Raw genomic sequence first — 15,686 nt, forward strand, 5'->3', positions numbered from 1 at the left:
TATTCCAATGCATTATTGCCTTAAGTTAAAAATATTCTGATATTTTGACATAAACTCCCTAAAATTTGGATTTGTTAAACCATTAATTAAAACAAGGATTATAGTCAATTGTCATTAAAATTAAATATGACTATGCCCGAACGAGTCCTAGGTGATCTAATCACCTTCTAGTAGTGCATGAAAGTATTTTTTTAATGGAAATTTTAGGAGCCTGTCATGTCATTTTAAAAATATATATGATCAATAAAATAAGTTTAATCACATTTTATGAGAAATGTTAAATGAGTTATGACGTTAAATCATAAATAGATTAAGACACAAAAGCATATGTTTTCTTTCTGACGTTTTAGACAGACGAACTTCAGAATAAACTATTGCTTCGCTACTAAAGAATGCTTTATATCACTGCTGTAATTTACTTACTTTTATTTGTGCATTGGTTTAGTCAACTTTTAATATCCTCCTTATTTAAGCTTTGAAAATCATAAAAAATAAAGAGTGATTTGTCGGGATTTCTAGAGTAGATTATCATTGGTCAGAGGAAACTTTCAAAAGTTGCAGATTTTGGAAATTACTTTAAAAGCCTTTGGGCTGATTTATAGTATGCTAAATAATGTTTCTTCCTTGTTGCTTAAGTTTTGCAAATTAGAGACACGTTCATTTATTTACATAATCATTTTCAAGAACTATAATTCATTTTTATCATGAATAGGCCTGATAAGAATTTATAATCATTATGGAGATTTCATATAAACATTCCATAATTTTCATATAAATTAACCTTACTCAAGCATGATTGATAACAAGTTTTTCTTTTTCAGGCTTTGATAAGAACCTAAGCCAAGGATCTTTAGTTTTATCTTGATTTTATTCTTATAATGACTGAGTTGTGTTAGGAGAAATTATTGCATATATATTTTTGGTAAGTTTTTAGTTTTGCCTCAAAGGACATTGAAGTATTTTTTAGTTTCATTAGGTTGTTTCTTCCTAATTTTAATTTTTCAAAACTTATCTTTATCTAGAAGATAAGTTCTTTGCGGAGCGGCGCCCTGACCCTTCCCCGACCCTTATTAAAAAAAACAAAATGAAATGAAGGGAGAGCCTAACCTCTGCAGGTGCCCTAACCATACGGGGATACCAAGTACCAAGTATAACAGAATATTAAACGAATGAAAAGCTATCCTCCCGTTATTTTCAATTTTATTTTAAAAATAAAAGGAGATGGTTATTGTTATTGCTGGGTGTTGTTTAGTCACAGACGTCTTCAGGTTCACATTGAAGAAAATATTCGCGTTTTCTCTTGAAAAAATCATTTTACCGCTATTTTTGGCGGATGTGTCTAAAGATTGTTAACTGCAGCTAGGACTGTTAACAGGCTGCGGTTGATTAGTCCGTTTTAACATTATTATTTTTTTTTCTTAAGGTTTTGGGTTCAAAAACAAGCTGAGGAAGATGCCTGGTGGGGATATACCTCTGCAACCCAAAAATGGGGAAACCACCACTTTTCTTGGTGGAAATGATAAACTAGGCCAGGAGAAGCTATTTACTCAAGGTAGAACTTTTTGTAAAGGGCAATTTATTTAATGAATTTTCAGATTTTATTCGAATACCTAATGTATGCAATTCTTGTACTAAGTAAATTGTAGCAGGACTTAAGAATCCCATTTTAAATATAATACCGAAACTGTAAGCTATTAAAGAACTTGAATTATGGGGGCTCGTATGGTTGTTGAGCTTTCATGGTTTCTGAACATAATTTATCTAGTATACGAGACCATACGGGATTAAGAAAATATTATCTATTAAAATTATTATTTTGATCAATTAAATAAACAAAATGAAAAATTAATTTATATTTCTAAGGTTTTATCTTCATAATATATGATTCTTATGTGTTAAGGAGGTTGTTGTAGATCTAAGCACACTAAGAATTGTTGTCTGGCAACCTGTATTCTTGGTGCAATCTTCATTCTTCTTGCCATTGTTGTTTTGGCATCTGTAAGTATTTTCTTTTTAGTGGCGAAGCTACTCTAGTATTCACTTTGTCTGTCCGTCGCGTCCGTAGGTCATTCCGTAACGCTATGGGGAATTATGATTTTCAAGACTGCGATTAAAGATTGTCAGTTGATATTTTTATAAAGATTCCTTTGCGGATCTAGTCCGTCCATCGTTCATGCTGCAAAAGACTTAATATTTATATGTCGTAATTTCTAATATTGTTTGCACATTATCTCCTATTTCTTTTTTCATGACAACTCTGCTCTATAATTCACTTTTTATGAGTGTATGGATGTTGTATTCCTTGGTTTTAAAATAGTATGTTGTTGACAATATGTGTTTTTTGGATTTATTTAATCTAAAAAAAACAAGACCAACAGAATAATATTTTTTATTTGGTTGAAAAGGATTATATTTCGGCGAAAAAACATGCATTTAAGTTAGGAGTGTGGTTACGTTATAATTTACTTATTTCTACTTGTATATTTCAAACCATAATTGATAAAAAATGTGGTGCTCTTTGTAAGCAAGTGGGAATGATAAATTATTTTAAGTCACACATATGCCTACCCCACTCAATCCCCTTTTTTTTTACAAAATATTCTTGAAAGGGGACTATGCACGAACAAGAGCAAGTGATTTTTAGCACCTTCCAGCAGTGATTCCAAATTTTTTTTCTGAATATACTATGGTTATGGTTATTATCGTTGTATCAATTAAAAATTTAAGTTTCTCTATGGTTTTATATGAAAAAAAACTTCAAAATGTAACCTATGCATTTTTTTACCAAATATTATCAAATGTTTTGTTGAGTTCAAACGGCTGATTCAAAAGTAAACTTTTTCAATGAACAATGTTGATTTAGAAAAAGGATGGTAACTTGTAATATTGTAAACAGTTTTATTAGTGTACTTTCATAATTTACAGCATTTTATTATGTTTTGGCGTGTTATTTTATTTGAACTTTTGAACTCAACAAAACAGTTGATGATATTTCGTCAAAAAAAGCTTGAAATTTCAAAGTTTTGTTCATAGAAAACCATGGTGAAACCTAATTTTTGTAGTCGATTTAGCTATCTAACATAACCCTAGTAAGTTCACCAAAAAAATAGAGAGTCACTGCTATAAGGTGCTTGCTCTTGTTCTTGCATAGTTCCCTTTAAGTTACTTTAATTCCTAAGTTAATGAAATAATGAATGTCGCACGATGAGAACTTTTCTACAGCTAGTCCTCCCAATTCATTTGTGTTTAAAAATGTAAACCTATTTAGGTATTTCTTCATCTGAATAATTTCACCATTTAGTCTTTAAATGTGCTGAGTTATCCGATAACCTTAAAAATAATGAATGAAGAACGTGTCTCATAACTGAATCATCAATTCTTATTCATTATTGATTGCTTAAGTTGGTGATTTTTTACTACAAAAATTCGGAATAATATTACATGTATTTCATCATTTTTTTTCTGAAATGTAAACATTTATAATTTACAAAATATTTTAATAGGTATTTTTTATGTTTTTGAAGTTACTAAACAAAACTGTTCTCTTCTCAATGACTAACTAACACAATCTAAAAAAAATTGTTTTATCTTCTTCAATCAAATATTTTTTTTTATTGCTTTATTAGGTATTTGTATTTCCCCTGTAACCACATTTTCATCTTGATTAATCTAGGGAGCACTAGAGAACTTATTGAGTAAGGTTGTGTTGTCCACGATGCCTTTGAAGCCAGGTTCAGACAGATATAATTCATGGTTAAATCCTCCAGTACAGGCCAAATTAACAGGTTTTAACTTTTTTGTTTTGTTTAGTATCTTTTTACTATTATGTTTGCCAAAACGCTTATATAAGACTTTTATTTAAAGGGGGACGTAACTGAAGACTTTTTGATGCAGTGGGGGGGGGGGGGGGGGGGGGGTTCTCCGGAACCACTTGATGAACCGTGCAGATTTTTTGGACTTAAGCTTTTAGGGGTATGAACATCTCATGGTTTCGAAGTCTACTTTTCTAGGAGAAGAAGGATGTCAATCAATTTTGTGAGAGTTGGGACTCAATACTTTGTTTATTGAAAAATCTTACAAAGCAAAGCTTTTATTTAATTAGATATGGTCTGTGAGGATTAGCTTTTTTCCCGTTCATTTTGACATGTTATAAATGTCATATTGATTTTAAACTTTGCATGATGTTTTCTATAGCATTTAGGTACGATTTAAAAAGCGTAGCTACATAATAATCATTAACAAAAGGTCCAAATATCCATTTAAAACATGCTTATTTTAAACTTATTGTCATTTTTTGTTTATCCTTCTCTATCATTTAAAAGCTTCTCTTCTATGGATGTTGTCATCCTTGTTTAATGTTTATTTAATATTTCTTAACATTGTTAAAAGCGAAGCTTTTCTATAATTAGGGTCGGTCAGTCCGTCCGTAGGTCAGTCACAAACGGATAGCTTTTTTAGTTAATTTAGGCATGTTAGAATTGTCCTATCGATTTCAAACTTTCCATGGTGATACCTTTAGTAGTTAGGTACGATTTAGAAAGCGTAGCAACTCTATAATCATTACAAGAATGTCCATACGTCCATTTTAAACATGTTGATTTTTTACTTTTTTAACAACAAATTTTTTTGTGATCTAATTATCCGATTGATCTGATTTTTGGTATGTTTATTCCTGGGACAACAAAGTATAATGTTTCAAGTGAAGCAACTCTATAATCAAGTTCTAAAAATGTAAGTATGTCCATAAACATTATCCTGTATCAAGCAGTTTTTCAACAAAATTACACTTACAATTTTGCTTCAACTCTTATACATTTATATTTTGATTATTCAGTTTTGACACTATATAAGTGTTAATGTCCGTTTGTCCTACAGTTTCAGTGCTTTGCTTTTATGGATGTTGTCATCGTTGTTTTTTTAACATTGATTGATTTTCTATCTATATTTCACATCTAAAACATAATTTATTAGCATGAAAGCTTAATTCTAAGAAATCATATTTATTGGTCAAATAGTTTTTGAGAAAATTAAGGTTAGGTTCATTTTTAAGGTTAATTTGAGCCCCGGAAGGCTAGGGGTTGGAGGCAGGAGGGTGACTTCGAAACCATGAGATGTTCATACCCATAAAAGCTTAAGTCCAAAAAATCTGCACGGTTCATCAAGTGGTTCCAGAGAAACCCCCCCCCCCCCTGCATCAAAAAGTCTTTAGTTACGTCCCCCTTATAACCTATATTTATAAAACATTAATTTATTTTGAGTTGAAGCTAAAGATTTATAAAAATTTTGGCTTAAATGGGTTATCCTTTTTTTAGAAAACCTATAATAATATCCTGGTGTGGTTTTAGTCTATTTTTCCGTCTTTCCGCCTTCCTAGAGGAACTACAGTTCTTCCCGAAATATTGATTAATCTCGATCAGTGTAGCAATTTCAAGAGATATTTCAGAAATAGCCTTTACCAATACCATTGTAAAGATTATGCCTCTCAGTAATAAAAAATAACTAAATTTTAGGCTATGCTTTCAACGTAACCAACCCAGATGAGGTTATTGCTGGCATGAAACCAAAACTTCAGGAAGTTGGACCATTCGTTTACAAGGCCGTAACTGTGAAAGATTCCAGGGACAGTCTGGTATTCAATGACGATGGAGAAACTTTAACCTACAGACCAAGGCAAGCTAAAATTTGTTTTTACCAGGGTTGGCAAAAATCCGGCTTTTTTAGAAAAGTCCGCGAACTTGAAAAATCCGGTTTTAACTGGTTAAATATTGGGAAAAAATTACACAGTAAAAAAAAAAATTTGATTTTACGACCAAAAGAACTTACTTTTAGAAAGCAACATTTTTATTTGAAAAAAAAATAGAAAGAAGTCTTTTTTGTTGTAAATTCTAATGTTTTTATTCTGTGTAGACAGGCGTTTTAAGAAAAAATAAGAAGTTTCTTTAGAAAAAGTACATAGTATTTTAGGACCTTTTTGGAGGCGAAAACAGCATTTTTTTCAAGGTGGACTTTTGCTATGGATTTTTGTTGGTGGTTAAAAGCGGAAAAAACCATGTGATTTTAGCTGCCAACCCTGGTTTTACGTAATTTCAAAGTGTACTTAGTTTTTGAAGACCTTAAAAAAAGAAAAAAAGTATGATGAAATGGAAACTGGTCTCGATTCATCTCATTTGATCTTCAAAAATGTATATTTTGCCATATTATTTTTTTGATTCTTATAAAAACATTTACTTTAACAAACATCCTATTTAATGGCCTTTATTTTAGGAAGTTTTATTTCCTTGACCCCGAAGAGAGTGTTGGCAATCCAGATGAAACTTTTATAACTGTTCCTAATATTCCTCTCATCACAGCGCTCAGCTCTGCAAGGGTAAACATTAACATATTAAATAAACTGCATTCAATTATGGCTTTAAAACCGATTAATATCCGTTGGATTAAAACTGTTTTGAGCAATTATACAGATAATTTTCCTTAAATGATGAATTAAAAATCGTTTAGTTAATATCCACTAGTTTTGTTAGCCACGAGTGGAATATTTTATTTTACCATCCGTGGACAGCTAACTTTAATACGATGCGTTAATAACTATTTCTGTATGCTCGGTGATTGATTGATTAGCTATTGCGTATGAGTGCATGGACCTGACATGTGGGTATGTTGTGATATCTGATATTTTCTAACGTATTGATAAAATTTTTATAGCTTTTTATATTTTTAGGACAAGACAGGATTTGCTAAACAAATTATGGTGAATCTTGTTACCCAAACAGGCAGAGGAACTCCCTTCATCGATGTTTCTTTTACTGGACTATTGTGGGGGTAAGCTTTTGTCAATTTTTTATGTATTCAGATGAAGGTCGTATGTGCTTTGGAAGCTAGTTTTAATAGAATATAAGATTATGTCAACAAAGTGGAGGGGGGGTTGTAGGTGCCTCTTTTTGTAACCAGCCCTTGAAACAAACAAAAAACTTAACAAAAAGTGTTTTACATTGCTGAGATTTGGTGGTTAGTTGCTTTAAAAAGTTATAATGTGGAACTGCAAATAAACGGTTGAGGAACAAACAATATAAATCCAACAAAAAATCCAAATATAAAAGAAAATAAGCTTGTCTCTTAATGCTGCAAAAAACCGGCGAGAATCTGTGGTTTTTCAGCGGGATCGGTTGTTCCACCACCGTTTCTTTACAGTTCCACATTGTACCTCATTAAAGTAACTGTCATGCCAAAGTTAAGTGGAGTTCATTTTTGTTTTATTTCTGGTTACAAAAAGTGGCATAATCGACCCCTTCCCCTCTTTAATTTATATTTATTTTGCTTGTTGGTTATACATTATTCCATCCAGATACAACTTGATTATTTGTAGATATGAGGACAAGCTACCCTGTGTAAAGATATCTCCACCAGATCATTGTCCCCTGGAGACTGAGGATGATGGCGTCTCTTTTGAGGTAAACAATCTTTATTTTCATTCAAAATTTTGTAATTATACTTTTTGTTCGATTTAGGGAAAATATACCTACCAAGGATTATTCATGCAAAATTTCTGATCGAAATTCGAATGATTACGAGATGGTTGCATTAAACACCCCTCCTTTTTTACAGAGATTTATCCACAAATTAGCCTACATACCAAAGGATTAGTTTCTGTATCAATTCTAAGGCCAATTCACCTCATCTAAAATTTACTAAGAAGTCCTTTCTTATCAGGATAAAGCTGAAGAGTCGGCTGATGATTGGTTGGATGAAGAATGGAAGAGGAAGAAAAGATCAGTCATGGAGGAATATGCTAAGAGGTATTTCATTTTATAAACTTTTTACTAATGCTAATGAATTTTGGTTAATATTTTCACTTTGTTCGTGGATCATAATTTATCACGCCATGGTTAAAAGGGGATTTGTGTCAGAAAAGTTTTAAGCTGCTTTTTAAGATCAGACTCTATGGGTTTTTTATCTAAAAATCTGTATTGTGTAAATGAAATTTAAATGTAAGTGTTGTTATTAACTCGCCTGTAAAAAAATCTTACTTTTACCTACGTCGATTTAGCTTTATATAGAAAAATGCTTTATGCATTCTTTAATAAGATTCGCTATAATGGTTGTTGCCTTCATTGATAAAGTAGTAAAGTATAACATAATATTTATTTTCTAGAGAGAAAAGATCAGTTTCTGAGCCTGAACCAGACTGGGAAGTAGAACTCAGGTTTATTTTTTTTCAGAGTACTTAATATTTATTGCTGGATTTTCTCTCCATTTCCACTTGGTAACATTCATCATACGATAATACCTAGTTATTTATATCATGGTTTCCGCGGCGGATATAAAATGTATAATTTTAAGATTGAAACCAGTTACCCTGAGATGCCGATTAAAACTGGATATAATACGATATGATACATCACTTTTCAGTATGGCTTAGAACCGGTTCAAATCCAGCGGATATTAGTCGGTTTAGAAGCCATACTGGAAATTGATCTATTAAAATATTTCTTAAGTTTTAAAAATCACATGATCTTACTCTCAAGTATGTATTTTAGAAATAATAAAATAAGACAACAGAAATGTAAAAAATCTCAACTTTATCCTTCGTAAATGAAAATATAATTTTGAAGTTTTCTAAGGTATATTACTAACATTTTAATTAACTTAGGGATGGACCATTTGAAGATTGGGAGCACCCCAAGGGAGGATTTGTCAACTGTTCTTGCATCTGGGGACTTTTTAGAGACAGGAATGTCACCCTCAGGAAACCTGTAAGTATATGATAGGAACTAACCTTTTATGTTATTCACTCTTATCTGCAGGTCAGTCTTTCTCTCTGTCGTTCTGTAATGACCACGTGTTCAATTTTACCCGTTCCTCAAATTTGCTCGTGTGTTTTATATTGATACTCACTTATTTTCTCTTATATCTTTTTTTGTCACAATCTTATCTTAATTTGCATTATTCCGTTTTAGTTTCTGATCTCTTAGTTTTAAAACCTCATCCATTTTAGGTTTTATTTTATTTTCTTAAGTAGATTTTTATATTTATTATCATTCAGTTAAGTTTAAGACGACTATTAAGGGTTCCCCGTTCCCTTCCCCTCCTTGACACAAATTGAAAGTATTTTATAGAATCCATTCTCAATTAACCTTCTTTTGGTACCCTACCCTACCTTAAACAAACAGTAATATACCCTGTATTAAATGCATATATGTCCAAGCTAACATAAAAATTATTACAATTCAGGTTCGAATCCACCATGGTATGGCAGATATGTCCATGAAAGGTTGGGTCAAGGAGTTTGATGATAGCCCAACGATGAATTGGTGGGAAGAGGTAAATTTTCCTGGACGTTCTTATTTAGAGAATAACATTAATATTAAAAAATCTTGGACCAGGTGCAGTTTAAAGTAAAACTTTCTACGGATCGATTATCTCAACAAAAATCTATAAATTTTAAAGGCTGCTTACGACCAAACGGCTCAAGCTATATATATTATATCCGCCCAAATTTTTATCCGACAAAAAAGGCCCAGAGATAATCGGTAATAGCCATTACTCAATAATGCACAGAAATCTCGCTTTACACACAAATGCTCTTCCAAATTATTTATATGCCGCCGCTTATAACGATGTGCGGGCGGGCATAATATGTATCATATGCTCATCTGTTTGGCATCTAGCAGCCTTTGAAGTTCATAGATATTTGGAGATAATCGATCCCAGTAACATTGCCGGATTCAAAATATTAAGTTAACCAAATTTTATCCTAGTAGTTGTATGTTTACTTAGATTTACTGCCGAAAAAAAAGAATAAAATTTGACATCTAGATGTTTCAGGGATCAGAATGTGACAAGCTTGGCGGATTTGATGGTGCCACTCTACCTCCAGGTCTCGGACAAAGCGATGTCATTGATATGTTCATATCACTCATGTGCAGGAAAATTGACCTAAAATTCGAAAAGGTTGGTTTTAATTTGTAGATAAAATCTAAAATGGATATAAGAGGGGGGGGGGGAGTTTGTACAGTTATAGAAAATGAAAATTCAGTACCAAATATTTTTAAAGATATCGAGCTGATTTTTTAAATAAAACCTTTTATTACATAGATGAGTTGACTAGCTACCCCATATTTCATTTTTGCACTTTACTTCTAGGGGCTTTTGGGTAAAACAACCCCCCAAAATACATATTTATAAGTTTTGAGCTTACAAGCCCCTAGAAGTAAAGTGCAAAAATATGGGATGGCTAATCAACTCATCTATGTAATAAAAGGTTCCATTAAAAAAATCAGCTCGATATCTTTAAAAATAAGCTCATAACTTAAAATTTTAGTGGGGGGGTCTTTAACCCCACTAGCCCCTAGAGGGAAAGTCCAAAAATTCAATTTTCAAAATTTTACAGGTAGATCCTATCATATAACAGAGCTTACAAAAAAAATTAGGTTGATAACTATAAAAACAAGCCCACACGGCCAGGGCAAAATTTAATACTGAATTTTTATTTCCTATAACTGTACAATAAGATATATAAGTTTTCCGGAATTTTAATGTTAGGGGGAGATTTGAAATCTGTATCAAATTTTAAGGATTTTTTATAAAATTCGTTTTTTGTATAATTCTTTATCTAAAAGCGGAAATGCATTTTAAGTTAATTAATTTTGACCAATAGGATAGGTGGATTTTAAACTACCTGCGCTCTAATTGGTTGAATGATGTACGCCATCCAATCAGAGCGCAGATTTTTTAAATCCACCAATCACAGATGCCAAAATTAATTAACTTAAATTGCATTTCCGCTTTTAGATAAAGAATTATAGAAAAAACGAATTTTATAAAAAATCCTCAAAATTTGATGCAGATTTCAAATCTCCCCCTAACTTTAAAATTCCGGAAAACTTATATATCTTAACTATATATACAACTCCCCCCCCCCCCCTTTAAATGACAGATAAAGTCTTAGTATCTGCTTACCAAATAATTGTGAAAGTTTTTTTTTATTATTATTTGAAAAAAAGTATTTAGTTTTTGTCCTCTTCCGCTAATTAAAAAAAACATAATTTCTCATCATGGTGTGGTTCTCTATTAGGTATATACCTTCTTTTTTATCGGTATTATCACCAACAAATATGAAATGCGAAAGAAAATAGTTTAGTGTATCTTTACCGTGTTTTGTTAATTTTTTTAATTTTTCGTATCTACGACAATTAAACTCTAATTTGAGTTAGTCTTTTGGGGTTTTTACGTTTATGCGTGAAGAGGCTGTTCTTTTTTTCTTAATTTTCTAAGGCCTAATTTTTCATGAAACCTACACTTAAAAATTTCATGTTTATCTAAATAAACATCAGATGTTTAACATCTTTATTTTTTTATTAGGAAGTATTGTATCAGAACAATTTAGTAGCCAACAGATACATTCCTCCGGTTAATGCTCTAGGTTCCCATTTGGACTCGGATCCAACCAGGTTAATTTTTTATATTTTTATTAAGTTTGGTTTTATTTTGAATTGAATGAATGACTTAACATTGCACGGTGCTTAAATCTTTGAATGTTTTTAAGTTTCTTTAATCCCAAAATGGTAATTTCTATAAAATAATCGCCCCTATTTGAATTTAAACAAAAAATTATACTTAGACCCGTTGACATTTAGACGCAACGAGAAGAATGCGTGTTACTGTGTGGATGGATTCTCTTGCATGAAGTCAGGTGTACTCAATATGGGACCTTGTAAGAGGACACCAAGCCTCCCAACAGGAGCCCCTATGGCTCTCTCCTACCCTCATTTCTATCAAGCTGACCCTCATTATCTCAACGTAAGATTGAATTCATTATTTAATATTTTTGTTAGAAACTAGGTTAGAGGAATATTTTTATTGGGGTATTTACCCCCCTTCCCCCTACGAATATGTGGGGGGTTGGTGGGTAAATACCCCCTCCTAAATAAGGCTTAATTTTTTTCAGGGGTGTATATTCTGCACAAGATTTATTTATTTTCCCCTGCTACAATTTTTTTTATTTTTCTTTCCCCCCTAGTTTTTTCTCACCAAGTAGGGGGAAAATGGAAAAATATTTAAAGAACATTTTATTTATTTAATTTATCCCTCCTACCACAATTTCAAAGGTTTTTTTCACCAAGGAGGAGGGGGGGGGGGAATGGAAAAAATGTTTTCAGTTTTCTTAATTTTTACATTTTTTTCCCCTCCAACCACTTATTTTTTATTTTTTTTCCCCCCTCCTGAGCAGGGGATCCCATGTAGAATATACACCCCTGATTTTTTTTTAAATTTGCACAAAGTGCCAATAGAGCACTAAACCCTCACTAGTTTATTTATTTTTTATCCTTGACTAATCCCTGCGGGTGAGTCCTGGCCCTGTGGGGTCTACACATGCGGTGTCATAACCCTGCTGGTTTAAAATAGATACCTTTTTACTGGATTAATTGGCCATAGTTTTGTTTTTATGTTTTGACATTAGAGTACTAGTTATGACATAGAGTAGGAATAGGGGGATTAATTATCGCGCGCACTTCACAACCTTTTAAGTTCTTCGTTCTATTCAAAAAGATTCAGAATTAATAAAAATATAATATCTGTGTTTTCCTTTTAATTACTTTCGAGCATTGTACAACTTTCCCTTATCTTTAGAATAAATTAAAAAGAAGGGGGAGGGTAGTTTTTTTTCCATGCAAAACTCTGGAGGTGGAGGGGGGTTGTCTAAACCCAAAATGAGACTAAAGAAAAAAAACTCAATATATTTTTAAAATAGTGAGGGGGATTTTGTGCTTAAGAATTCACTTTGAGGGAAAGACGCCATAACTCTGACATAAATCTGTTAAGGCTGTTGAAGGATTGAACCCAGACAAGGAACAGCATCAGTTTTACCTGGATCTGAACCCAGAACTTGGAATACCTCTGGCCATCAGACCCAGATTCCAGCTCAATGTTATCATCAACAGAGATGAAGATATTCCCATGCTTTCGTAAGTTTTTTAAGATTTTATTTCTAACATAAACCTGATGAAGAAAAAAGGTAACAAAAAAAACAGAAATTCATATTTGGTGTATTTACCGGGGGGGGGGGGGGGGGGGCAGTATAAATCTTACCACTGCTTCACTAATGAGAGAAGCAAGGCCTTTCAATGATTAAAATTTTGATACTTATTCAGAAAATTCCAACGTGAGCTTGTGCTTCCCTTCTTGTGGGCCCAGGATGGTTTTGACACCCCCAGTCCTGAAATGGCTGATGCCATCAGGCTGGGTCTGGACATACCTGCCAAAGGAAAAAGACTCGTGGGGTAAGTTGGTAGATTTTATTTATGGTGGCGAGAATTTTCATTAAACCAATTAGTTATCCTGTAATATAAAGTAGTAAGGGTTTCTGTCTGATGCTTAAGATTTAATTAACTGGTTGAGGTTCTACTTTTTAGGGAAGCTTCTCACTAAATCCAGGATTTTTTTTACTATTTTAATTTTAGATTAAAGTCTTGGAATGGATTTAGGCTATTTTCTCCTAATTTCTTACCATTTTGAATACAAAGCCCATAGATGCTATGAACTGCTAGTAATTTTAATAAAGAAGGTTGAAACAAATATACAAAGTTTCTTTCTTTTCTATGTCATAAAATGTAAAAAAAAAGTTTGGGATTGAAAGAAATACCATATCAGCCTCTTATTAAGGGTTCACCTAAAAAATTCAAACCTAGATTTTAAAATGTTGATTTTGTTTTCTTTTAGTGTTGTATTGTTGGCTGTTGGAGCGGGTATGTTGATATCCAGTCTTGTCTGGATTCTATGGTATCTCAGACCTAGGCTTCCCTCATCAAATATTCCTACCTCCTAATCAAAACAACATTAGTTGTCTACAGATAAGGTGACCTTATTTTGATTTACAATTCACAGTTTTTTAGGGTCTGTCTTATAGAAGACAAGTAAGCGTCTCATGATCATTATTTTATGAGAACCCTCGTTTACCCTCAGAAAACTTTTAAGTTCGTTTTCAACTTATCCTCAAAACAATAATGAACACATTGGGACAAAATGTACATACTTTTAAATTTTTCACATAAAATATCTATCTCTGGATTTTTTGCATTATTACAATACCTGTAATAAAAGAATCATATCTCCAGCGTGGCCATATTCTTCAGTATACTCAAAATCTTCAGTATTCTTCAGTATTTGGAAATTGGGGCTTCAGTATTTTCAGTAAATACTGAATATTCAGTATTTGAAAATTTTATTCAGTATTTTTCAGTTTTTGGAAATTTTCATGATTCAGTATTTTCATTATTTCTTAAATTCCAAAAAATTTTGCATAAATAAGATGTTTTTTCAAGTAGTTGATGTCAGATTTTTTTCGGCTCTTCGCGCCTCACTTTACTTTCCTTTAAATTACCCTATAACTTTGTACATTAATTTTGTTTTTTTTATGGTAATCATAGACGTCCAAGGGGGGGGGGGGTAAAGGGGCGATTACCCCCCCAATTTTTTTTTCATTTTACCCCCCCCGTTTAAAATTTACCCCTAACCTGGGGGTGCCGTAGGCACCCCCAACCATTAAGGAGGGGGTATTTTTAATACTAAATATGTAATAAAATTTAAATTACCCCTACCAAAAAAAAATTTACCCCTGCCAACAGATTTCAGGGGGGGAAATTAACCCCCCCCCAAAAAAAAATAAAAAGCTTGGACATCTATGATGGTAATATACATTTTTTTTCAATTTCATCTCAAATATAAATTTTTTAGATATTTGAGATGCTTTTATACAGTATTTTTTTCAGATATTTTTTTTTGTCTATTAATAGAATGAATAATCTAAGGTGAGTACTTTGCATGATTATTAAAGGTAAAGTTTTTTAGCATGCTCTTAAATTAACTAAAAAGTATTTAAGTTTTGTAATCATTTAAAATATTTATCAGTCATTTTCTGCTTAATTGGTGCAAGAAAATCTAAGAGGCAAAATTAAAAGGTCTTTAAAATATCCCCCAAATTATAAAGGTATGATATATGAAATTTTGAAATGAGGAATCATAGGTATAAAAAAAATACTTATTCAGTATTTGTATTTTTTTGTTCAGTATTTCAGTATTTTTTCTTATTTTAGGATTCAGTATTTTCAGTATTTCCTTTTTTTCTTCAGTATTTTCAGTATTTTTTCTTATTTTAGGATTCAGTATTTTCAGTATTTCCTTTTTTTTCTTCAGTATCAGTATTTTTTTGGTTGTGGCCACACTGTATCTCCTAACAATTTAATTTCAACTTTATATTTGTTTTGTTGTAAGATTAAGATTGTGGACAGAATTTGTTAACTTTTCTCACCATAGCTGCTAACTTCTGAAGAAACAAGATTCAACCATCTAAACAATAATTACCAGACAATCTACATTAATTTTGCCCCTGCACAAATATGCCTACAGCCACAACCTCACATCTCGCCATAACAACCATCACACTAACTTAGTCCAACTACATATTGGAGTCAATTTTAACAATACGCTAACTATATTTTAATCATAACTGATTTTATGATTAAAGGCATTGTGACTTAATTTTACATAAAAAATGAAATAAGTATAATATTTATATATAAATGATACCATAGTAATTTAATTTTTTCGTGTGTGTGTAGGTATTTTTTGTTAATTGTTCTACTGTAGTAATCAGTTAATACCCCTCTTTTGACTAAAGTTCTTTTATTACA

General features: G+C 32.0%; 1 protein-coding gene across 2 annotated transcripts; it reads left to right on the top strand.

Annotated features, from left to right (window-relative positions):
* The first annotated feature begins 796 nt into the window (after positions 1-796).
* On the top strand, positions 797-15,610 carry LOC145316528 (lysosome membrane protein 2-like). Of its 2 annotated transcripts, none has more exons than XM_080157101.1 (19): positions 797-922; positions 1,424-1,552; positions 1,901-1,998; positions 3,674-3,785; positions 5,511-5,670; positions 6,265-6,367; positions 6,719-6,819; positions 7,364-7,448; positions 7,708-7,793; positions 8,150-8,200; positions 8,648-8,750; positions 9,229-9,318; positions 9,823-9,948; positions 11,359-11,447; positions 11,634-11,796; positions 12,820-12,962; positions 13,149-13,277; positions 13,717-13,852; positions 15,268-15,610. In XM_080157101.1, exons 2-18 carry the CDS (start codon positions 1,453-1,455, stop codon positions 13,820-13,822), a joined length of 1,845 nt encoding a protein of 614 aa, XP_080013227.1. In that variant the 5' UTR covers positions 797-922; positions 1,424-1,452; the 3' UTR covers positions 13,823-13,852; positions 15,268-15,610. The 2 variants fall into 2 exon arrangements, with proteins under 2 accessions (XP_080013227.1, XP_080013226.1); XM_080157100.1 differs by having other exon boundaries at positions 15,260-15,339.
* The last annotated feature ends 76 nt before the right edge of the window (positions 15,611-15,686 follow it).

The sequence above is a fragment of the Acartia tonsa genome, chromosome 4 (assembly GCF_053477335.1).
Source record: "Acartia tonsa isolate MP-2025a chromosome 4, ASM5347733v1, whole genome shotgun sequence".
NCBI lineage: Eukaryota > Metazoa > Arthropoda > Copepoda > Calanoida > Acartiidae > Acartia > Acartia tonsa.

What these genes read in the sequence shown, in the direction of transcription:
- LOC145316528 (XM_080157101.1), top strand. Translation starts at nt 1,453, where the DNA reads ATGCCTGGTGGGGATATACCTCTGCAACCCAAAAATGGGGAAACCACC. An exon ending in TTTACTGGACTATTGTGGGG is followed by an intron (nt 6,820 to 7,363) that starts GTAAGCTTTTGT and finishes GATTATTTGTAG; the next exon opens with ATATGAGGACAAGCTACCCT. An exon ending in ATGTCACCCTCAGGAAACCT is followed by an intron (nt 8,751 to 9,228) that starts GTAAGTATATGA and finishes ATTACAATTCAG; the next exon opens with GTTCGAATCCACCATGGTAT.